This window comes from Eretmochelys imbricata, chromosome 22 (assembly GCF_965152235.1).
Source record: "Eretmochelys imbricata isolate rEreImb1 chromosome 22, rEreImb1.hap1, whole genome shotgun sequence".
NCBI lineage: Eukaryota > Metazoa > Chordata > Testudines > Cheloniidae > Eretmochelys > Eretmochelys imbricata.
Genome location: NC_135593.1, coordinates 7,210,887 through 7,225,760, shown reverse-complemented (window position 1 = coordinate 7,225,760; position 14,874 = coordinate 7,210,887). Strand labels below are relative to the sequence as shown.

Below are 14,874 nucleotides of genomic sequence, written 5' to 3'. Positions count from 1 at the left end.
ATTCACTTGTGCGTGATGGAAGACACTGTAGAAATGCCCAGTAGTATAAATTGTGGTATGGGATACAAAGAGGATACAGTTGTGACTGGAGCTTTTGTGTGAGCATGTAGGAGAGTAGAAAAGCTGCTTATATTCAAGTGAGTGGTGTGGCTGGCAGAAACCCATCTATCTTCATGCCATGAGCATGCGGCAGATTATTAAAAAAAGCTTCCTTTATGTTTGGTTCTGTAGGTGGGAGAGGAGATAGTGGGACCCTGCGCTCAGCTAAAAGTGAAGAGTCTCTCACTTCCTTGCATGCTGTTGATGGTAAGATAGAAAAACTGGCTCACAAGGTGTAAAAGGCAGCGTGACATTTCTGTGGACCTGTGAATGTTACAGCACTTCATGAAGTAGATGGTGGTATCCGTAACTAAGTCCTGTGGCTTCTCCTGTAAAATCGGTTTTATAAATAGCCAGCAACTGCCCAGTCTTTTATCTAGGAGGCATGCCGTTATTTTGGAGAATCTCTGTGGCCTGTGCTAGACAGGAGGTCAGACGAGATGATCACAATGGTCCCTTCTGGCCTTGGAATCTGTTGCCAAACAGGGTCACACAGTGCTCATGTTTCAGTGTGTCTACTTTTGGTAGTGCATGTAACTCATAAGCAGTCACGTACCAACAACTTAATAGTGTCAATCCAGAGTGACTGAGACCGATGGGCGTTGTTCTTGCTTTGGAGCTAAATGTTGCAAAGCAGATTTTTGCATGACTGTGGTGGCAAAGTCAGGGTGGTTTCATCCTCTATTCCCACTGCAACATTAGGGTGTAAGAAAGAACTCATTAAAGTCAGAGCAAGGTTCAGGTAATTCCCCTTGAACCTGCAACTCCTCTGTAGGTCAAAAGTGAAATTAGCTTGGACTATCCTAGTTCTTACTGGAAGTTTATAATCACCACAAAACTATCTCACAGTTGTGTAAAAACTTACAAGGGACGTTTCTAAAGGTGAAGTAGTAAGCTGGGAAAACTCAATCGACTTCATTTCACGAGCACTAAAATTAAGGCCAGATCTACACTAGAAGCACTTTGCCAGTATGGGTATCCCTGTATAATATCCTAGCAAAACTCTGCTTCTGCTCACATAGCTTCCTCCACTCCCCCAGCAAAAGCAGTTTTGCCAGTATACGTGAAACTGCACTACAGGCCTTTGCCAGCATAGCTCTGGCGGTCAAGGGTGACACCCCTGACAAACATAGGTAGGGGGGCAAAGTTTGTAGCCCTTGCCTTATTCTAATGTAGGTATATAGTGAATAAAATGTAATACATTACTGACCAAGAAGTAGCATTGCTCAGTTAACCCCAACCAGAGGTGGAAAACCAAAAAACTAATCTAGTAAACATGACCCCTATATAGCAATAATTCAATTTAAAATGCATTTGAAATCTAAGAGTACTTTACTGTCACTCCCCACCAGAATATCTGATAAAGCAAAAAGAGACTGACCCTAAAACCTTTTCTATTTGCCAAATGTATTCATATGCTTAAGAGATTTTTGCTAAGTTATTGACTGTCTAGAGCCCTGACTGAAGTGCAGCGCTCAGTGTAAGCTTACCTGTTGGGTTGCCACAGCTCCTTCACACCTATAGACCATACAGCTTTCTTGATGAGATAATTAAATAAAGGGATGCACAACTAACTTAATGGACTAGATTTGCTTGTGCATTCACGTGGTACCATGGGCCAATGCAGTAATCTTCAGAGATCTTTACTGCATGTTATTTTCCTTCTAGGATCAAAAAGTAAAACCAGATTTTATTAAGACAGTGTTTTGTATCAGATCTGCTTATGTTTAACATTCACTTTCTTGACCTAGACCATATTGGGACTTCGACTGCATTTGTTAACTTGTTTTGGGACTGTGTTTTCTAAAACCATTTGATCCATCCTACATCATCCAGGCAAACTAAATTTAAATAGGTTTATCAACTGTTTTAGCCTAGCAAATGGTTTCAAGTACATCTACATTAGTTTCCCACACTCTCTTTAAACCAAGTTAGCTTGCACTGGCTGGTTTATTATTGTTTGTATTACTTTAGTGCCAGGAGGCCACAGCTGAGATTAGTGACTCATTGTGCAGAGTTTTAAACTAAATAAAAACAGCTAGTAACTCATGGCCTCATGCAGTTTTTAATGAACATTTATCTAGTGCCCTATTAATGCTTATCCGTCTCCTTGTTGCTAGGTGAATCTAAACTGTTCCGGCCTAGAAGACCCAGGTCCAGTAGTGATGCACTGTCTGCTTCCTTCAATGGGGAGCTCCTGGGGACCATGAACCGCTGCAATTCTTATGATAACCTGCCCCATGACAATGAGAGCGAGGGGGACGAGGGGCTGATTCATGTTCCTGCCCTCATCTCTCCTAGGTCAGCGGAAGATGTTGACCTGAGCCCACCGGATATTGGAGTAGCTAGCCTGGATTTTGACCCTATGTCTTTTCAGTGCAGTCCACCCAAGGCAGAGTCTGAGTGTCTGGAGAGCAGCATCTCTCTGCTGGAGTCCATGGGTTTTAACAAGGACAAGCCAAGCATACCTAAGAAGGACTTGGAAGCTGCTAGCCAGAGTCAGACCCCTGGCAGTGCCCCGAGCTCTGAACCAGTCTCCCCGTTCCAAGAGAAAATGAGTCCCTTCTTCACTCTGGACCTGAGCCCAACTGAGGAGAAGGTCGCCCATGCCTTCTCGCCTAAGATGGGGCGAAAGCCAATCAAGTCTCCGCTGGTGACTATATCAGAGCCGGTCTCTTTGACACTGCCCAGACAAGTGTGCGAAGGGATGCCTAGTGCTGTGGGGAGTGCCGCTTCTTCAAACTGGAGCAAAAGCATTAGCGCCAACGAAGCCACAAACAGGTCCCCAACCCAGAGGGTGTCTTTGCCCCTGAAAGCCAACGAAATGGCAGCAGGTGAGGGATGCCATCAAGAGGCCCAGACCCAGGTGACTGCTGCCAAGCCAGAGTTGCAAGAAGAAGGGGAGCGACCCATGCCAACCAGCCAGAATAAGACTGTACCTTCTGGACACACACAGCCAGGTACAGTGCGTTTTCCTCCATTCTTTCTTTAAGTTCTAAAGGGACCTGCTCCCAGAAACTTCTCTGCGTGCCTTTTAGGAAAGGGGAATACGCCTAGATTCCGATCCTAAATCAGAGGGAGTATCTTGCAGGGCAGTGCAGGTTGCTAAGGTCTCAGTAGAAACCTCTGTCTTTTCCCTCCATCACAGAATTCTTGGATACTTTCCACAATACCTTATGTGCCCCCCTTTGTCTTGTTTTTTTCATCCTATCATAAAAAATGAAACAGTTTGTAGCGTACCCTTGCATATCAGTTAACAAGTGAATTGACCACCTAAGACACTCAATGAAAAAAACCCACCTGCCAACACTTGAAGAAGGGTCTTTTTTTCAGCCCCAAAGCATGTGGTCTAAATTGGTTAAAGGGGGTCTCGTTCTCTGCCTTACCTTCTTCCTACCTCTCTAGAAATGCAAGAGGAATCTTTAGACAATCTCTTGGTGTGGTTTTCCTGCTGAACAGCTGTACTATTCAGCAACGGTTGCATGTGGGACGGAAGATACAGTATTTCACATCAAGGAAATGCTACTGTGAAAAGCCTCTGTTTTTTCATAATGGTCTATAGGGTTAGGTCACTATCCTTACAGAGTAACAAATCTCTCTCTCTCAATTTTCCCCCCCATTAGGAGCAGTTGCCCTCGACTCCCCCCAGGATCCTGTTCCTGTCAGTTCTGTCTCTCTTATCCCTCCTCCTCCTCCGAAAAATGCAGCGCGCATGCTGGCCTTAGCGTTAGCTGAGTCCGCACAGCAAGCATCTACTCAGTCCCAGAAGAAGCCAGGAGATGCTCATTCTGACTGTACAAATTATGGAGAGACTGACGTAGCTATAGAAAAGGTCCACCTCTCTGCTGGGGCTGCTCCAGACAAGCTCCATTTGTATACTGGTGTTCCTGAGAACCAAATCCACCTCCAGAGTGGGGGACCTGTAGACCAGGACCTCACTAGGACACCTGGGGACCGCAACCATCTACATAGTAGTACACCTGGAAATAGGGACCAGCCCCATCTGGATACTGGCATGCCTGGGGACCTGCATAGTGGCACAAAGGTGGACTGGGACCACTCCAACTTCCATACTGGAACAGTGGGGGACAAGGACCACTTCTCCTTCCATCCAGGTGGCCCTGGGGATTGGGAGCGCACTCCTCTCCCTACAGGTGCTTTGCTTAGCCAGGAACCATCCACAACAGATGTGCCTATAGATAAGCCCCACCTCCATACTTGCATATCTATGGATAAGTATCACATCCCTGTGGAGAAGCTTCATCTCCCTGCCAGCACAGCTGATGACAAACTCCAGCCTCCTCCTGTAGCTGCCAGGGAGAAAAACGCCATGGCTACAATGACATACATGACAACTATCCAGACACCAGCAACTGAGATGAGTCATGGAACAGCAGGTCAGGACACGGCGGCTGAACCCGTGGCTCAGGCAGATGTTATTGTCACGACTGCTCAGCGCATTCTTATGACCAATTCCCTAGCACCATCTCAGAGACCAGCAGACCATCAGCCAGCCATGGGACAAGTTCCAGCAGTAGCCACCAAAGGATCAAGTAATTCCAACCACGTAAGTGATGCACACATAGACCCCCACCCCGTGTGTGTGTGTATATATTTATTTGTACATACAGCATCTGTGTGTAATAGTAGGGGTGGAATTTTGAGAAACAAAGTATGGGCTTATCCACAGAGGAGCAAGAGACATACTTTCTGCTCCAGGTTCCCAGGAATTATTAGTGTATGTATAATATATACACAGAAATATCACAGTATATTCACTGATACTTTCCAGGGAATACCTACCCCAGTACACTCCCTCCTACGCTAGTTTTAAGGGGAAAGACACTTTCCCCTTCTCAGTGATGCCAACATACCATTATTCTTGTCGTCCCACATTGTTTTGGAAACAAAGACTTGGGTCCTGGTAGGAAAGTGGGCTGTGTGCAATGGGTAATTTACACATAGCTTTGAATACAAGAACATGCTTTTGGTGTCTTAACTAGCATCCCCTAGCTCAAACATGCTGTGAACTTCCATCAGAAGTGGCTCGAACAAACCCTTTAGTCTCTTCTTAAGGATGGTATTTTTAACAGTGCTGGGATCCCCTTAGCCAGTTAGTGGCACAGTTCAGTAACAGTCCTGAATCCTGGGATTTGGTTGTAGGCTCAAATGGCTTTAGACATCACAATGCTACATGATACCAACTTGAGCCACACCAACAGAGCAACTGCATTCACACACACTTGGAATCTAAAAATTGTCTGACACACACTAAGAAATAGTGTTGTTAATTCACAGGAAGTGAAATATTTGTACACTACTGATATACTATTATAGATCATGCATTAACTCAGAGCTGCGTATATAGATTTGAAACAAGGTTCACATGTGCTAAAATACATACCTTTATAAAAGCCATCTGTCAAAGTGTTCTAGGCTCTGTACAAAAAGTTTTGGCCAATTGGTCTTTAGAAACCATAGACTGACAAAAGCCTTCTCCTCACCATTTATGATTACAAAAATAAATGGACAATCTCAGCACTTCCCAGCCCATCCACTAGTCCCTATTAAGCCTGGGGAAACCAGGTGCAAACTGCAGCATGTCCCAAAGATCACTAGAATACCTCTCAAAAGGCAGCATTGCCCCTGCTGTCAGCCAGAACACCCCCTGCACTCCCATGTTCAATCCAGCAGCCTGGGCTATATTGTAGGGGAGTGTGATACATTCTGTAGAGCTAATAATACGGGTATCCAGTATAGAGACTCTGCAGTGGAGGGGGAGGGATTCTCACACACTAACCTTGATGTCGTTTCTCCATACTAGGTACGAGGAGCACTGCCTCCAGAAAAGCCAGCCGAGCCTCGACTAGCCGAGCCTGCTCCAGTTTTTGTCACCGAAAGTAGTTCCGTTACCCGATGTACTTCGTCCACTGCCGTGTCCCACCAGGGCCATTTGGAAAAGGCCCGGGAGAACGTCAGGGCTCCCTCTTTGCACCTGCGTTCCGAGTCAGTCCCTGCACACTCCTCCTATGGCTTTGCACCCCCCATCCCGCCCGTGAGGACACTGGAGAGTAAGATAGCTGCAGCCATGCACTCCAACAGTCTGGATACAGTGAATACCTCCACTTACCATTCCTTCCTGGCTTCCTCCATTCTGCCATCGTCCGGGGAGGAGGCCTTGCCCCCACCACCGCCGCCCAAGCATGCCTCTCTGCAGTCTGCATATCTCCCCCATCCCAAGCCAGAGAGTGCCCCTGAGCCGCCCATGCCAGAGAACTATCTGCATCACAAGCCAGCGTCCGTCCATCAGTACAGGCCAGAGAGCGTCCCACCACATCTCTCCTACCACAGCAAGTCCGACCAGCACCAAGCTTACGCCTCCAGATCGGAAACGCCCACATCCATGGGCCCTCGCTACACCGCCTACCCCAGCCAAGGAAAGAGCACATCAGCCCATCACTCCAAGCCTCGCAGCCGCATGGAGTACACGTCCTCCATGAGCCCTACCACCCTGCGGAGCACTGGCTACGCGGAGGAGGCTCCGCCCTACCCCACCATCCGAAGGGTGCAGTCGCTGCACGTCTCCACCCCTTCCACCATCCGCTCCGTCCCCATTTCACGGACAGAGGTGCCTCCCGACGACGAGCCCGTGTACTGCCCGCGGCCCCTCTATCAGTACAAGCCATGCCAGCCCCACTCAGATTATCATGTCACTCAGCTGCAGCCTTACTTCGAGAACGGGCGTGTGCATTACAGGTATAGCCCTTATTCCAGCTCGTCTGGCTCCTCCTATTACCCCACAGCAGCAGAGGGGGGGGTTTATGACCTGGACCCCTACAGCACGATGCGGCTCAGGCACTTCCACCCCCTTCCTAGCCGAGACTTTGCATCCTACACCTCGAGGCTGCAAAGTAAGAATCTGTACCGCTATCCTGGCCTGCCTGCCTATCCTCGGGGAGGCCTGATGAGTCACCTGGTGGGGAAAGAGCACAGCTTTATCAGCAGAGATGTGCCCCCAGCCCCGGACATCAAGCACACGTACGTGTCATGGGACCTGGAGGACATGGAGAAATACCGCCTGCAGTCCATCCGCCGGGAGAGCCGCTCACGCCAGAAAGCGAAAGGGCCAGTGATGTCCCAGTATGACAACCTGGGTCCGCTGCTGCAGGAGGAGCTGGACATCATCCACCTCCGCAGCAAATCCGATCCTGGGAAAACTGGTCTCCTGACTGTGGCCGAAGGGAGGTATCCAACCACGGCAGCCACCCCTGAAGGGGACGAACGTTACTATCTGCAGCACTCAGAGGCGGAGCCAGACAGAGCCCATTACCATGGGGCCTATGGGAACGGGCAGTCAGAGAAGCCTTCCCTTCCCCAGAAGCAGAGCAGCATCAGGAGCAGAAAGCTGCACGAGCCAGGCTGTAACGCTACAGAGCACAGGGGACACCTGCAGCAGGAAGCAAGCCATCGGCAGCCTTCGGAATCCAAAAATGGGCCCCCTTACCCCGACTTCAGGCCAAAGGGTGGCCAGGAACCCATGGAGCCCATTGGTTTCCAGCACTCAGGTGGGAAGTACGTCACAGCCGGCCAGGAGGCCCTGAGACTCAACCACAAGGAAGCAAAGCTGGCAGAGGACCGGCCAGACTTGGAAAGGCCTCGAGCCAGGCAAATAGCTCCTGGCGAGAAACACACCAGAGACTGCTATAATAAAGAGGAGGAGCACCATGTCCAACCCATGGCGCCACCTCCCAAGCCAGAAAGGAGCCAGAGCCTCAGAATCCGGCATCCGGAGAACATGGACAGGGACCCTAGCCTCCTGTACCCATACCAAACCCTTGGCAAACGCCAAAGCAGTATGACAGTGTTGTCCCAGTATGATAATTTGGAGGATTACCATACCATGCCTCAGCACCAAAGAGGGGGCTACCTTGGAGGAGGGGGGTTCATGCCCCCTGGCTTTCCCCATTCACACAGTAGGACATACGCCACAGCTTTGGGCCAGGGGGCCTTTCTCCCTACAGAGCTGTGTTTGCAGAGGCCGGAGACAGAGATCCATGCCGAGTGAGCTGGGGGAAGGAGGGATAGAGCCTAAGCAGCCTCTGCTGGACAGTGGACTGTTTTATTTTTTCAATGACAAAATTTAAAAAAAAAAAAAGCATCCCCATGAGCAAAGCGAACCCACTCTCAACCCTGCCACCAGCTCACCACTCAATGTTTGTCCTAGGTGTATAGTTTTCTTTCGTGTCGTTTGAGAGGTTGGAATGATCGTGCAGGCTGTGTTGGCATGCAGAAAGATGAGCCAGGACCCAGAGAGGCAGAGCAGATCTGAAAGAGGCATGGTGTGGAGGGGAAAAGGGGTTTTCCTTGCCCTGGTTTGACACGGGCTGCTGGTTGCATGCAGCTTTCTCTTGGCATATCCAGTCACTCTCCCAGCTGCCAACATTAGAGGAGTTGCATGGATACGTTTTACCCTTTGAATGAGATGCCATGGGGGAGTCTCTGTTCTGACCCTTTCAGATTGCATCAGTAGCACACTGCAAGCTGTGGGAAAAGGACAGCTTCCAAGTGTTGGTTTCCTCCTAGATTATTGGTGCTCTGCCTCCCCTTGAAAATTGTGCAGGGGTAGACAGAGATTGGCCCCAAGACAGAACACAGGCTGGTTTTTAAAGGCTCATTAAACAAGCTGCTTCTGGCTATAGAAGGGATATTTACCGAAACTCAAGCGTTCACCCTCATTCTGTAAATGGAGATGAGCTTTGAAAGTAAAAAAACCTACCCCCTCTCCCCCCCACACACACACTTGGGTACAGGTGATTGAACAGCACACACATTTCATGCTAATTCCTCTTTACTTACAGGCTACCTGCAGTACCAGCTATTTAATTGCACGTCCTAGCTGGCCAGAAACTACTATCTATTTACAACGTCACTAGATGATTACGTCCAGCTTGTAAACTAGAGCACAGGTTCCCTGCTGGGAGCGACTTGCACAACCATGGAGTTGCTCTGGCCCAAATAACTCAGTCCTTCATGGAAAACTCCTGTTGACTTTCATATGCGGCCTACAGGATGAGGCCCTCACTCATGAGATTGCAGTGAGTTGATGTAAGCACAGAGCAGTTACGTGCATGCTATGAAATAGCATTGCCTCCCTTCAGGCAGGGGGAAGGGAAGGGACAGTGCACCTCTTTACAGCACACACCTGGTGTTGCCTTGCCTATTTAATAGAAACAAGACAGCGTTTCATCTGCAGCCTCTCTGGGTTCACAGCCATTTTAACCCCGCTATAAATCACATACATTTTATGAGACAGGGCTTCCTAGAAAATCCTTGAGATTTAGCATTTAAAACATTCAGAGTTCACCCATGGTACTGGGACCTTTCATGTACTGGTGGATCACACAACATCTCTCCCTGTTTTGAAATTCAGAGGGTTTACTTAAAGAAAGCACCTGAAAAGTTCTCTTAGCTGGAAGTCCTGCAGCTAGCATAGCTAAGATTATTAAAGGAACTCATGTCAGAGCCTCCTAGAACAAGTGTTTTATTCATTGCTATTTTGGGCTTTTAAAGTAATAATAAAAACCTGTCAGCGCTCACAGGGGACCACCACACTTCTAGTAGGTACCTAGACATTAGGATTTTGGTTCTTTTACTCTCATAGCCTTTTCTGGGGCTGTTTCAACTAGGATAGCCTATGGTCTGATTTTATTGTGCAATGTATTGTTTTAAGAAGAATGTGTTCAATATAGAGTTTTTCCTAAAAGTTATGGAAATAAATTTAGCTGTCAGGAAAAAAGCACTGTGATCCAGGTTACCTCAATATCATTCACCTTGTGACTAATTATCAACTAGAGGGTATTATTCTTTGGGGGTGTGTGAAAAGGGCTGTTAGCTGAGAACACGGGGCCACTTCTGCTAGTAAATCTGGCTTTCCCCAATATAATCTGTCCAGGGGAGTCTAGCTACAGTAGTCAGTCAAGCTATGTTTAGAGACTAGTATTGGGTCTTCGCACTTCATCTCCCCTCTGCTGTTCCAGAGTGTCAGCCTCCCTTGTTCTGGATTTGGGGCAGGTACAGGCTGTTCAGGTGACAAGGACAGCCTGTCAAATCTCTCCCCCTCAATGCCTTAATTCTCTCCACCATCCTCTCTGTGTTGGCCTTAAATTACCCAGAGAAATAGCTGAACTAAGCTGCTTTGAATGTCTTTGCTCATTTGCCTGCTCCTATAGGGCGTAAACACTATCTCCAAAAAGATTTCCACTCCTTACAAGCCGTAGCAGCAAGAGACAGAGCCTGGGATCTCCACCTGATCCATTGTTCACAGCACTCTACCATCACTGGGTTCCTTGGAAGTCAAGGCCCCTCAGCACCATACAGGAATGGCCCCATAAGTGAACAGCTGACCCCATCACTAGGGACTTGTCTAGACAAATTAAATTAAATTAATCTGGAATAAAGGTAGGGTGTGACTTTAGAGCAAACTAGCTATTCCTGGTTAACCTCCATGGATGGATGCTCTTATACCAGAATAAGAGAGCTTTAGTCCAGATTAGATTAATCCCTGGATTAAACTAATTCAGATGTTCTTATTCTGGAATAAGAGCCTCCACACATGGAGTCAGTCAGGAAATAGTGAAGACAGACAAACTGATTAATGGCATCACAGGTTGTGCCCACTCTTGTCCCTGTGCAGTCCCCCCTTCAGTGAGACAGCCCTTCTCGGGGGTCGCCCTCTGCATGCAAACCATTGGAAACACAAGAAAATCCACCACTTTGTCACAACATCTCTGTGATAACAGCCCTCTAAGAGATCAGGGATCTTTTTTTTGTTCCAGCATGAGACATTCATTCAGCCTCTTCCCTTTAATGTACTTGGGAACAAGTTTATCCCTAGTCTCCTCCCATGCCCAGCCTTATCAACATGTGATTGGAGGGCCAGCAGCCCTGTAAGAGTCCAGTGTTAGGGCAGGTGCCCTAATGAAGGGGTGAGACTAGAGCAGCAAGCAAGGAACATGAACCCTTCATGGGCACGCGACTGCTAACAGCTGCTAATACTTTGAACCTTCTTTCTTCCTTGACAAAGCCATATAGTGAACTATGCAGTTCTGCTCTTGTACTGTGGTTAAATTTTGGAACTTGATGGCCCTTAGAGAAATGGTCCCACCCCCTTCATTAGATTATACACCCCACAGTGTCCATTCTTCAGGAAAAAGGGGACGGGAATTGCCCCAGGTCACTCAAGAGTCTCAGGTGGCCCTTGGCCAAGTAATAGTTGGGTATGATGCACAATATGGCATATAGGGGGATTATTTAGAAGTCCCATCAGTGAATGGGGTAAGGAGGGGAAAAAATAGGATGATAACGTACCAACTATGTGCCAGATTCCGCTCATCTGTAGTAACCTATTGTCTAAGTATAACTTCAGTAAGAATCCATGAGCAGTAGCAGATTTGGCAAGTTCCCTATACCTGTATCACTGCCTGCCTGCCTCTTTATTGCCACTTGCTGAGTTTTCAGCTTAATTTCTCATTACCATGTGAGAGAGTTTGGGCCCAGTTCTGCTCTGGGAGTGGTGTAGAGATCTGCTCTGGATTTGCACCTGCAACTCAGAGCAGAATGTGGCGCATAAAGCAAGCTCTCCAAGAGTACAGATGTTGAGCTAACAACCAAGGCATGGGCCCTGGCACATCTACTTCAGTTCTGATTTTAAAAATTCTGATCAGGTTTAAACTTTATGCATATGACAGTAAAAACTTTGTGCCTACAGGTCTTTACAGAGGTAATAGGCTTGTGCTTATCGCTTGGGGGTGGGGGGTAGGGGTATCAGTGAGGATTGCACAGGTGTAGCAAATTGCTACACAAAACTAAAACAAACTTGAAAAATGTATTGTTCCCTTTAGCTACAAAAGGGACAGACCCTCGTGTGTAGTCTTTGCCATTCATCTCATTGGTATGTAGACAAAGCATTGACTGAAACAGTTTGTAATGTGCTAGAAAATCTGAATGAAAAATTGCATTGAACATTTATTTTTTAAAGGGCCTGTGACACTTTTCCAGAACCTTGTGCTACAGAAGTCTGATGCCACAGACATGGTGTAGTTTAAAGAGGTGTACACAGTAACCCCAGTGCGTGCAACCATTCTTGCAAAAACCAACACGCATGGTGATTTTTGCAGTTCGTTTTCCTGCTGTAGAAATTTGACCCTTTTTGCCCTAAGCCGCACGAGAGAGAAATCCCAGAAAGCCTTAGGATTACCTTCAGCGTTCCCTTCACTTTAATTTATAGAGTGTCTTATTTTCGTGTTTGGGTTTTTTTTGTTTTTGGTGGGGTTTTTGTGAACTAGTGTAAAATGTATATGCTGACAAGCTCATGTATTTTTATGTAAATATTTTTGTGGTTTTCCCAGCCCCGCTCTGTAAATACTTAGATTCTCATTTTCTTTCCACTTTGTATGATGCGGATGTGGTTTTGTTTTCTGTTTTTATTTGTACTGTAATGCAATGATCCAGACTGAGGTGTCTTGTGGTATTTAAAAAAAAAACAAGTCAGCAGTTCCACTGAGCTCACATTCAGATGTACAACCCAACAGCATTAATCAAGCCAGGTTAAAACCTACTCCTTTACATTTGTGTGTGTTTGTGCCTCGGCCAGGTTAATTAACAATATACTGAAAAGCGATAGGGCATGGGAAAACTAGTTTAGAGCCATGAGGTTTTGGGGCCAGGTACCTCGAAAGACAAGAGAGGTGATGAGTGCTGTATTTACGTGCCAAGCCTATTGCAAATTGCTGCCTGTCAGTCTGTCCCGGCGCTTATCTGTTCAGTTACACCTGTGGCATAACTGTTCTGAAAAGAAAAAATAAACCAACCTTGGCTTTCCTAGTCTCCTTTTCTTCTCATCCAGAATTACTAGGCAAGGAGCAATGCTGCAGGAGTAGCACAAAAGGGAGGTGGCAGTTTCCTAACAACAGCGGGATTCCAAAATTGGATTTGGCCATTAAAACAGGTGGATGGTGGGAGAAGTGAACTCTTGTGGGCAGGAACTAGCTGTACCCCATGACTAGGGAATCCTGAGTACTACTGTATTTACAGGTATCAACAAAATTCATTAAACAGCATCAGATTTTTCCCCTTCAGTCATCGTTTTCTGCCATTAACATGGTCTAACCATTTCAGTTGATGCCACCAGCCTACACCTACACCCACACCCACACCCTGAGAAGTTACATCTCCCGCTCCTGAAAGTAACCCGGCAGACTGAATGCCAGTGGATAACACAACATCTTTATACAGAGAAGCTCTCCCCCTCCTTGCAAGATAACAGGAATTTCAAAGGGCTGCTTTGACCGCTCCCCATCTGTTTTAGAGGTTTTAATGCTGCTCTTCTCTCACAAGTCACAGCATTTAGGGTATATCTATACTGCACTGTAAACCTGGATCTGTGGGACATGGGCTTAGTGTGCATGTTACACTGCACAGACAACCTGACTCAGGTCCACATTTTGACCTGAACCCCGGTCTTCTGCATCCCAGATGTGTGCCCCAGCCACTGGGCTACTGACTGCAATAGGCCACCTGAGCAGCTGACCTGGCTTAGGTGCCTAAGACCAGGAAAGGCATCACGGTTGAGAATCCCAAGCAGAGGCAGGCGCCTACAGAGTTAGGCACGTCTTATTGGCTAGCTTAGGCAGCTCCCAGTTGGCTTGTTGGCATCTGTGAATCCCTTCCTGAGATGTCTAACTCTCCGTGGCCTACTGGGGCTGTAAATTCCACTGGATGGCAGGGCTCAGCGTTGCAACCCACTGACGTCCCCTGTGTGAATCAAGCCCTAACGCTTTTGCTGCACTAAGAGATTCCGGGGCTCACATCTTCTACAGCCCAATTTCCTGACTGCCACCTTTGTTCTACATTGAATGCAGCAAAAAGGGGAGTCAAACTAATTATTAAGTTAAGGGGGCTGCATGAAAACAGGTGTCTAGTAGAAACAGTGCAGTCTTGTGCACATGATGGACATCATACCGTGCTAGAAGGGTTAGAAAAAACAATGGCAAAGATGGAGTGGAAGACGGGGGGAGAGGAAAACCACCTAGCAACCAGGGTTGCTGGGTGGGGGTTGGTATAAATAGTAGTGCCCGAAAATGAAGCAGCAGGTAAACACCAGCAATCTGGGGGCCTGTTTTAAGCTCTTTATAAAGCTGCTTTTCATCTGAGGCAATAGTCCATGCATGTCTAGGGAGCATCATTTGGAGTTTGGGGGAGTGTTTTTAACCCTTCTGAGTCACAAGTAACAGCATGCTGGCCAAGTGACTCTTGGCAATCCCTGTCCGCCGCATTGCCTTCAGGTGTAACTAGGACCCAGTGCACAATCTGGATTCTCAAAAAGAAAAGGAGTACTTGTGGCACCTTAGAGACTAACCCATTTATTTGAGCATGAGCTTTCGTGAGCTACGGCTCACTTCACCTGGATTCTGTTCATGGTGCACAAGGAGGAATAGACCCCAACTAAGCTCACAGGAGTGAAAAACGAGGTGCACGCACACGCACCCACACCCCCCAGCTCTGACAGCACCATTTTTAGAGTCTCTTTCAGACTGAAGCTGTCCGTTAGCCATTTGCCCTGTAGTTCCTTACCCAAGACCTCCACTCAGGGAAGGCACACAGCACCACGTCCTTTCTGGAACTACTCCTTGCTCATTTTACTATCTGGAATTTGCTTTTCGTGGCTGTTGGAACATGTGAGTGAAACCTGATCGCCTTGGTGCCAAGTATTCATGC

At 47.4% G+C, this 14,874-nt stretch overlaps 1 protein-coding gene across 1 annotated transcript in view; it reads left to right on the top strand.

Annotated features, from left to right (window-relative positions):
- ARHGAP32 (Rho GTPase activating protein 32) overlaps positions 1-8,164 on the top strand; it is a 215,968-nt gene extending 207,804 nt beyond the window's left edge. Inside the window, exons 21-24 of the mRNA XM_077839787.1 lie at positions 232-306; positions 2,220-3,059; positions 3,723-4,666; positions 5,924-8,164. Of these exons, the coding sequence (XP_077695913.1) occupies positions 232-306; positions 2,220-3,059; positions 3,723-4,666; positions 5,924-8,164 (4,100 nt within the window). The remainder of the gene's footprint in view (positions 1-231; positions 307-2,219; positions 3,060-3,722; positions 4,667-5,923) is intronic.
- The last annotated feature ends 6,710 nt before the right edge of the window (positions 8,165-14,874 follow it).